The following is a 10141-nucleotide window of genomic DNA, read 5'->3' as shown; positions in this document are numbered from 1 at the left end:
TCTCCGTGATCCCCGTCAGCCTGGAGCGGTTTCTGACCAAGCAGCCGCACCGTGCGCCGCTTTCATTTCTCTGTTTTTCTGAGCGGAGGTGGAAATAAGACCAACGGTAGCAAGTTCTCTCATTTTTCTTTTTCGCTTCTTGCTTCTCCCCCACTTTGTAGCTCCTAAGCTACCAGTTGTTTTTGCTATTTAAATCCAGTAAGAGGCGCTGGTTAGCCGCTCTGCTCAGACTGAACCTTCCCTCGGTTTATTCCAGATTCCTCCTCGGTGTTAGCTAGCTAACTTACCACGGTGCTTCTGTCCCTCCATCTGCCCGCCGACATGCCAGAGTACCTGGACGACCCGTCTGTGCTCACCAAGGACAAGCTGAAGAGTGAGCTGCTGGCCCACAACGTGGAGTTACCGAGCGGCAACCATAACAAGGACGTGTATGTGCAGCTTTATCTGAAGAACCTGACCGCTCAGAACCAGAAGCATGTCACGGCCACAACTCTGGACGCCTTCTCCAGCGACGAGGAGCTGCCGCCGCCCGTGGTCTCCAGCAGAAGTCGCTCCTCCGGCAGGGTGAGTTCATTTATCCGCTTCAGAATGAACGGTGGTGGTGTTTGATTTGCAGGAGCTTCCAAATCCCTGCAGAGTAGGGTGGTTCAAGTTTCCACAACTTAACGAGAATACCGTAGTTTTAAGCTTTACTTTGTTCAGCTACTGAAATATATAAACACACACCATTGCCGCTGCTGCAACTAACCACATCCAAGAAATACTTTCTGACTAATCGATGACTCGTGTGTAAAGTACTCTACAATGTAGAAAATAATCAGAGACGTCCCTCAGAAGTCAGCAGATGTTTCAGGCTTTCAAATCTTTGCCCACGTTGCAACAAACCTTTGATCTGCTTTACAACAGATTCTACCTTCTACTGGAGTGGGGTTTTTCTTATTTTCTTTTCCTTTTTTTTTTTTTTTTTTTTTTTTAAACCAGGGCTGTCTATCTACCTCTGCTAGTCCTCTGGTTGCTCTCTGCACATCAGCTCGATAGAAAAATACGTTCAGTTGTTACCTTTCGTCCAATGCTGAAGTACTTTATTTTGAAAGTGGCCTGTCAGACATTTTTCGATGGGACACTTTCTGTTTTCCTTTGGCTGCCCTGAGATTCAGAAAACCCCTGTCTGGATATTTTAAAAATTTGCACCAATGGCACATGAATAAACATGTGGTCGAACCCTGGCCACATACCAGAATCACACATTCAGCTTTCACTTCCCTCCCAAAGAATTTCCCGCTTTACTTCAGCTGTGTGTTGGAGTGTCTTCACTGTTTCAACACAACCACAGCAGCCCTGGATCTCTGCTGATCCAGCCTGTGACCTGTTGTTGTACCTTAGTGCAGACCCAGTGGGGGTTCTCTACCTCTGCCTTGACATCATTTCAAATGATAATTGAACCAGTTTGGGTATTGAGGGTACAGATAGAGCCAGTGCTTTAGCTGATTATACCTGAAATGTACCACAGCACTGTTAAAGCACAGCACAGATAAAGATGCTGATCAATACTTTGCTGTAAGTAAAAGAATAACTGAAATTTCTCTTGAGGGGAAGTGTTACAAATGTTTACTCCTTGCTTTGAGTTTTTTGAGTTGGCAGCAGGGACGCAGCATTCCTCTTTTTTATTTATTTTTTAATACTAATCCCCTGCAGCCACAGACTGACTGCATTCCTCGAATACTGCCGGAGCAGGTCAGTAACTTTCCTCTGAAGCAGGATTTCTGGAGCATGCTGACTTCTGAAAGCATATCTACAGCTGTTAGCATGTAGTGCCTACAAGCCAAGCAGTCCTGTGTCAGTTCCAACTCGTCAGCCATCAGGTACCAGGAGCTGTCAATAGACTGACTCTCCAGCTGACAGAAAAGCCATTTGATTATCATGAGTATGATGCATCCTTTGGTGTCATCTTGAATGGAAGGATTTGTTGCTTGTCTTAGTTTTATATTATGCCTATATACCGATCAGCTGATTTTATCTGCCAGTACTGACTTATCACGGGGATATTAGTGTCTAGATACATTCTAACAGCTTTATTTATTGGACATGAGTAAGAGAGATGCTTGGGGTAGGTAGTAGAAATGGTTTCATCACATAGTTTGTCCAGCAGAGCGGCTCCGACTCCATCATACACTTGGAAGCCACAGTGTGCTCGTCCACAATCATAGTAACCCCTAGTAACCAATCTTTCAATCAAAGGAAATAAACTATTTGCATTTAATCAATACGGAAGGTAATGTTTTGCAGTAGTACTAGTTCTCTGAAATTTGATTCAGTTTGGATCTTGATTTGAACTCAGACAGGTGTGCAGCAGGACACATCTGGCCTGGGCTTGTTTTGGAGGGAGGACAGTTTGTGCATGATGATTAAATGATGGGTGGGAGCACAGCAAAGGTGGCGACTGATAAACGACATGCCAAACATGTGGGAGGTGACAGCTGCTGCTGGTAGTTTGGAACAACAACAACAACAACAACAGTGTGTACAGGTGTTCTGCTGCATGTTTCCTGTTTGTGAGGAGATTTACATTCATGTTTCATTCCTGTTCTCACCTTATTTGGAAGTTGAGGGTCAGGTAAGAGTCACCTGACTGTCAGAGCAGCCGTTGTGCAGCGAGCTGCAGCTCTTTGTGTGCTGTGATATGTGGACACAGTACAGGTGATCAATCTTTCATGAGTTTTTAGGTGATGACTAAATGTTGGCAGTGAGAGGGGGAGGAGTGTTTGTTTGCAGTACAGGCCAAACGGGTGTGTGAGTTCATAAAGGGAACTTTGAATCTCTCAGCTGGAAAGTGTGTGACATGACAGAGGTAATGTACAGGTGTAATAAAACTAATGCTGAGTGGTGGTGCTCTGATCCTGTTATGTATAAACAGAGACTCCACCCATGTTCTACTGTTGGTTTGGATCTTTGTGACGTAGTGTGTTCTGGGCATTTGCTCCACTGTGAAAAAATGAACCACATCACTGCTGGTTTAATTCAGGGTGACAGTAAGAAGTTCTGATGTAATGTGATGAGAAACAGGTTTGTAGTTAACTGAATGAAAGGACACTCCACTGATGTCACGGAGGTTATTTCAGTTTGGACACTTCAGTTAATGGTTGTGTTAATTATCAGCTGATAATGTCTTATGTCTGTAGTCCAAAAAATACAAGTGAAATTCTCTCAGGGAACATGGAGATGTCTAACTAAGGCTAGGCGCCATAGCTGAAGGATTTATCATGAATAAGTGTTTCACTTAAGTCAGTATAGATAATTATTGGTCATTTTTATCACCTGTTTGAGAGGAAAAGGGTTTCACTTAAATTTATCCACTTAGCTGACTTGTCAAGGTACACAGTATTATTCTTTAATGATAGATTCACATATATAAATAAAATAAACAAGGATGAAGGAATTATCTTAGAGTGATGAGCATTAAATTTAAAAAGCTAGCAAATACCTGGAGGTGCACCGTGCTCAGACTGAGGTTCCAAGCATCTGGCCAGGACGAGGTATTGCTGGACACAGACTCTGTTTTAGTTTGGACCACGCACCTCGATATGCTTTGTGTCTTCGTTTTGTGCTTACATGGCGATTTGCACCTGATGCATTTCGGAGAAAGTGACCCTAGACGTTCTATCAAACAATTTTCTTATGGCTGTGGATGAAGTTTCGATCACATGTAATGGCTGGAATTGTTGCTGTTGTAGCGAGAGGGTTGAATTTTTACTTTCTGTGTCTCATATTTAAACCTGAGAGCCATGACTACCATGGAACCTGTCCTGGGTTCCATGAATAGAACCAGTCAGGTCTTGGTTGCTAAAAACCAAAAGTTCTGTAATGCCTTTACAGGTATTGTTGACACCACCTTCAAAGCAGCTTATTCATCATAAACTCAGCTCGTTTGCTGAAGCATATGCCCTTTAAAGGCCTACTCCACTGTAAACCTAGGTTGTGAGCATATGAAGAACCCTGTGAACTTGAGAGGTGCCTCCTTGTGTTTGTGACTGCTCATCATGTTCACAACAATGACAGTGTGTTTCAGCAGTGATCCAGTTTTAAAGGAAGTTCCAGCTCAGGTTTTATAAAGGAGCATGTTTTTGTCTAAAACTTAAAACTTTCCCAGTGCACTTTAAAATTTTGAATGGCATTGCCAGCAGAGGTTTTAGCATGTGGTTCTGTTATCTTAGTGGGTTTGGCCTCTTCATTTAGGAAATGCTTTTGTTAGGAAGAGGAATTCATGCTCTCTCTCTCTCTCTCTCTCTGTGTGTGTGTGTGTGTGTGTGTGTGTGTGTGTGTGTGTGTGTGTGTGTGTGTGTGTGTGTGTGTGTGTGTGTGTGTGTGTGTGTGTGTGTGTGTGTGTGTGTGTGTGTGTGTGTGTGTGTGTGTGTGTGTGTGTGTGTGTGTGTGTGTGTGTGTGTGTGTGAGAGAGAGAGAGAAACTGACACCAGAGCGTATCTCTTACTAAGGGATCAACCTTCCATAATTCCATAACAAACTCTTTGACCTGAATGTTCCTATCCTTCTAGCATCAGTGAGCAAGGACTTCCAGAGATGGAGCACATTCTAGTCTCTGGCACGCTGAATAAAGTCAAATTGATCTGGAATTCTAAAAAACAACTGGAAAATTCCACACTCAGAGTACAGTTTAGGAAAAATGTAGGATTTCAGTGCCATTGTTAGCATTGACTGTATATTGTTATTTCCGTCCGTGTAAGTCAGAAGGTATTGCATGTATAAGGTATTGCACCCTCCTGGAGGCAGCATTTGACAGGAACAGGTGGTTGTCCTTGCAAGGCAGGTTTCAGAGATAAAAGAAAGCTAGCTTTTTGTTGTTTGCCCTCAGGTCACATCAGTACTATTCCACAAATTTCAGTTTTTCTATTTTTCCTCCCTCCACATTTCTATTCTTGTTTTAATTTCATGTTGTATAGATTGTGAAATGTGCTCCTTGCATGCCTGAGTGATTATAGCCTGCAGGTGAGAGGTGCAGGTGGGCAAGCAGCTCAGATATTCATTTCTGACATTTTTGAGATGGTTAGCTGAAGGTGGCGTGGTGTCTTAAGGTAAATCTTAAAAGCTCAAATTTCTCCTCTTTTTAATGAAATTTGTGTTGTTGATACTCAGGAGAATTAGTTGTTAAGTGTGAAGCGTGCAATGCAAACAGTTGTGGTTAATCTTAGCAGAGTCAACTCTGGCTAACCACACATACTTCACTGTTACTCAGCCAAACAGTGAGTTGCTGCATGTGGCCACAGGTCTTGGCATGACCCGCCTTCTACTGCTCCGTCTAGGTTTAGTCAATAGTAGTAAAGGAAAATTTGACGCTGTTTCTAGTGGGTTTACTCCACAGAGCTGTGAGCTCAGAGTTCAGTTATGCCTTTAAAGGCCAGGGTGTGGTCTGCAGAGGAGGGAACAGACGCTTTCTCCCCCCTCCTCTTCTCCCGCTCTCTGGCCCAGGCTGCTGTGATTATGAAACAGCCTGGCTCACGTCCAGACCAAACCCTATGACGGCCCACAGGGAGCCAGACGTGGAGGAAGCCTGGCTCTCCGTGTGCCTTCCATTTACCACACACTGAACCCTGGCAGCACCTCACCCTTTATGCTGAGCATGTCATTTTTGCATACCTCACATTTTCCGCTGGTCTGCTGCAGTGTTTTTTTAGACACACATGTTAATTTAAAAACCACAGTCACTTTGAGAGTGCAACTTTTGTGGTCAAAGATTTCCACAACACACACACACACACAGCCTGGACAAGTGCTGCAAACTATCTTTAGGAAACAGCTCAACTGTGTTAGGAAAACCACTAGTTTATAACAGTTTTTTAACAAATATAGAATTTTTATTTTTTTTTTAATATTGAAAACTCCAAACCTCAAGCAGTCTAGGGTAGTTTTTTGCTCATGTCACATTTTTACTCACTGTGGCCTCATCTTTCACTGCAGTGTAAAGCCCTGCACCTCTACATATACACCACAAACATAGCCAGAAGAAGACAGAACCCAAAATGTCTTTTGTGCAGCATTACAAATTTATATTGCTGCAAATTATAAAAACAGAACAGAAGAGTAAAAGTACGATTTATTTGATTATTTAAAAAAATTGAAAAATCCTAAAAATCCCACAGGTGTTACCAATAAAGTAGGGACAAAAATGACAGCTCCATATATTATAGACATATTTTACAGTTTAAATTTTTTAAAATTTGTTTCTATACTCATCTCATCTCTGCTCTACGGAAACACAACAACTCAGTTGTGTGGACAAGAACAAAATTCTCCCCTTCTTTAGAGAGGACTGCGAGGTCTCACACAGAAAAATGGCCTTCGGACAAATGCTCTTTTTGTGAAGACCAGTAAGATCTGGAACAGTTTTCCACTCTCCATAAGGGAGTGTCCCACGTTTGCCAGCTTCAAAACTCACCTTAAACAGTGGCTGAAAGTCAACCAGTGTGGTTACCACTGACCTTTAACTTCTTTGTGTACTTTTTGTGAAATGCTTTCATTGTGACCTATTGTCCTATGTTTCACAGTTTTTTTTGTTTTTTTAAACTGCCTTGGGACTGCGGATGTAAATTAGCTTATTGCTATAATCCGGCATTTTTATGTCTATTGTTGTCTAAATAGACATTCATTAATGAGTACTGTCTCTATCAAATAAATAAACAAAGGTACACATTCAGACACAAAGCCGACACACTAAATTGCCAGATTTACTGTTGGCAGCTGCAGGTGGACAGAGCAGTGTGACGTGTTGAAAATAGAGCACCCTCTGCTGTGAATAAACAAAGATTTCCTGAAGTCGACACTATACTCACAGCAAAATTGTTTATTTCTGCACTGAGTTTCTGTGTAATTTTTAAATATCTAAATAACAGTAGTTTTGGAAAACAAAGTGAAGAGTCAAGATTGAGGGCGTCAAAAAATTCAGTTAGGGAAAGATGTGATTTTTAATGGTAACAGCAGTTTACAGACTGCGTGGGATAAAATGCACTAGACAGTTAAAGTACAAGCTTCAGTTCAATATTTATTGTGTTTACGTTGAATCTGTGATAGAGTATTACCACACAAGATGATCAAAGTGTGACTAACAAACTTTTGAAATTTCTGAAACTATTGAGAAACCAGTTGGAACCCTGGGTGACACGTGAAGCATTACATGTATCCTACAATGTAGCCTTTCTTATGTCTTAATTGCTTTGTTTGATTTAACAATTAGTAATTGTTGAGTCCTACTAGAACTTTCACCGCCAAAATGTTTCACTCCTGTTACCAGCTACTTTCCCCTATCATTAACTTAATCCCAACATAAACAGAAAGCAGCAGCCATGTGAATTACAGATGACAAAACACCCTGAACTGATTGGTTCTTTATAGAATTTTCTGCAGCACAGTTCAAACTGTGGAACTAATATGGAGTACTCTAGCAAAACATTTTCTGCATGCTTGTTTTATTAAGTTTAAGGGAAGCCTTCTTTGGCTGTGAGCCGAGGACAACACAAGGCTTCATTTCAGAGTCTGCTGGCTTCAAATACAGTGTAATTTCCTGTAGGCTAGCTGGAGAGGAGCAGCTTCAGTTGCACATAATGTTTACTATCATAAAACGCCTGCAGCATCTGCTTTGAGTGCCGCCTCTTTCCTTGTTTTTTCCCCGCCAAGTGATGGCCTTCGGACAAATGCTCTTTTTGTGAAGACCAGTAAGATCTGGAACAGTTTTCCACTCTCCATAAGGGAGTGTCCCACGTTTGCCAGCTTCAAAACTCACCTTAAACAGTGGCTGAAAGTCAACCAGTGTGGTTACCACTGACCTTTAACTTCTTTGTGTACTTTTTGTGAAATGCTTTCATTGTGACCTATTGTCCTATGTTTCACAGTTTTTTTTGTTTTTTTAACCTGCCTTGGGACTGCGGATGTAAATTAGCTTATTGCTATAATCCGGCATTTTTATGTCTATTGTTGTCTAAATAGACATTCATTAATGAGTACTGTCTCTATCAAATAAATAAACAAAGGTACACATTCAGACACAAAGCCGACACACTAAATTGCCAGATTTACTGTTGGCAGCTGCAGGTGGACAGAGCAGTGTGACGTGTTGAAAATAGAGCACCCTCTGCTGTGAATAAACAAAGATTTCCTGAAGTCGACACTATACTCACAGCAAAATTGTTTATTTCTGCACTGAGTTTCTGTGTAATTTTTAAATATCTAAATAACAGTAGTTTTGGAAAACAAAGTGAAGAGTCAAGATTGAGGGCGTCAAAAAATTCAGTTAGGGAAAGATGTGATTTTTAATGGTAACAGCAGTTTACAGACTGCGTGGGATAAAATGCACTAGACAGTTAAAGTACAAGCTTCAGTTCAATATTTATTGTGTTTACGTTGAATCTGTGATAGAGTATTACCACACAAGATGATCAAAGTGTGACTAACAAACTTTTGAAATTTCTGAAACTATTGAGAAACCAGTTGGAACCCTGGGTGACACGTGAAGCATTACATGTATCCTACAATGTAGCCTTTCTTATGTCTTAATTGCTTTGTTTGATTTAACAATTAGTAATTGTTGAGTCCTACTAGAACTTTCACCGCCAAAATGTTTCACTCCTGTTACCAGCTACTTTCCCCTATCATTAACTTAATCCCAACATAAACAGAAAGCAGCAGCCATGTGAATTACAGATGACAAAACACCCTGAACTGATTGGTTCTTTATAGAATTTTCTTCATTTTAGAACGTTAAAGGAAAAGTGTTTGTGTGCAAGAGCACACATTTCATACATGCCTCCAGATATCTTTGCATAATGGAAGTGTTAAATCTACTTGGTTCTTCAGAGAAAGCATGGTAACACTGCTGACCTAGTGTTTTATTTAGGGCTGATGTCAGTATCAGTGATTAGTGATTTGAGGAAGGCTGATAAAGGATATTTAAGGATGACTAACTGAATATGTACAACTAGAGAAGGAGGAGCTAAGATGTCTGAGAGCCAGGTGACACTACAGGTGAGGTCCCTCTGAGGTTCAGACAGGAAGCTGGCACATTGAATTGCAGTCAGATGAACTAAATGGGATGCATGTGTGAAAGGGACTTAGTTGACTTCTGCATCATACATTTATTTTTCCTTAATGTGTGTTCAAAGATGGGACTTTTCATGATGGCTTCACATTGCAACTCCCCCATAGTCAGAAACTATTTCATCTTCTTCTCCTGTGTTGCAGATTCTGAGTCTATGCATGATGACAAATGCCAGTGGAAATTTCAGGCTTTGTATTTAATAGTTCCTGAGATCATGTCATTCTTTAATCTCTTTGGAAGGAAAAATGTTATTTTTTCTTACTTGTGAACAAAGAATAATATTACAGTAGCAGTGCACAGCAAACCCGGCCCCTGAAATAAAGCTGTCTGCTGTCCGACTCTTGTCATGTCATTACTTGCTGATTAAATTGCCTCAGGGCTAAAACAGATCTATGACTGTCCCTGATCTGACCCTTGTGATATTTTTTTTACTGACTGGGCTGCCCTGTTGTTTTACACAGAAAGCCACCAGAAAGACAGACAAAGTTCAGCTGGATGAGCTCGATGTGACGGTGCTGACTGATGAGAGCCTGAGGGACGAGCTGATCAAGCATGGCATGGATGTGGGGCCGGTTGTGGGTGAGTGTTCACAGCAGTAAGGTCAGATGGGCTTAAAGAGTGACGTACTATGTGCCCTGAGCACACAGATACATGACTGCACTTCACACACATGTAGGAATGTCTTGTGTTGGTGCTACACAGTCCACACAGGTGATGGAATTCTAAGTGGCTTTGACACGTTCAGCTGTGGAATGTCCATCTGATCCATCAAGTGTGGTGGCCAATGAATTTAAGTGAAAGGAGCTAATTAAAAAAAACACAGAATTTAACAACAGCCACAAATAAATACAAGGTTGCAATTTTTTTACATCAGTTTGTCACAGTTCAGGGAACCAACATGCCATACTGACCGTTCACATGAACTCATTCTTTCCAAACACTTTAATCATTGTTCAGCTACGAAGCATTGTCCACACGTTTTGCATTGAAAGCTTCCCCACGTAAGGTCAAATTCATGCTTTCAGCATGTCGACAAGGATT

At 41.3% G+C, this 10141-nt stretch overlaps 1 protein-coding gene across 1 annotated transcript in view; it reads left to right on the top strand.

Annotated features, from left to right (window-relative positions):
• Nucleotides 1–17: 17 nt before the first annotated feature.
• tmpoa (thymopoietin a) overlaps nucleotides 18–10141 on the top strand; it is a 29418-nt gene continuing 19294 nt past the window's right edge. Inside the window, exons 1-2 of the mRNA XM_023277698.3 lie at nucleotides 18–564; nucleotides 9562–9679. Of these exons, the coding sequence (XP_023133466.2) occupies nucleotides 322–564; nucleotides 9562–9679 (361 nt within the window). The 5' untranslated portion in view covers nucleotides 18–321. The remainder of the gene's footprint in view (nucleotides 565–9561; nucleotides 9680–10141) is intronic.

This window comes from Amphiprion ocellaris, chromosome 21, assembly GCF_022539595.1.
Source record: "Amphiprion ocellaris isolate individual 3 ecotype Okinawa chromosome 21, ASM2253959v1, whole genome shotgun sequence".
In the NCBI taxonomy this organism is placed as follows: Eukaryota; Metazoa; Chordata; class Actinopteri; family Pomacentridae; genus Amphiprion; species Amphiprion ocellaris.
Note: the sequence above shows the minus strand (reverse complement) of the source record. Positions and strands in the feature narration are given on the sequence as shown.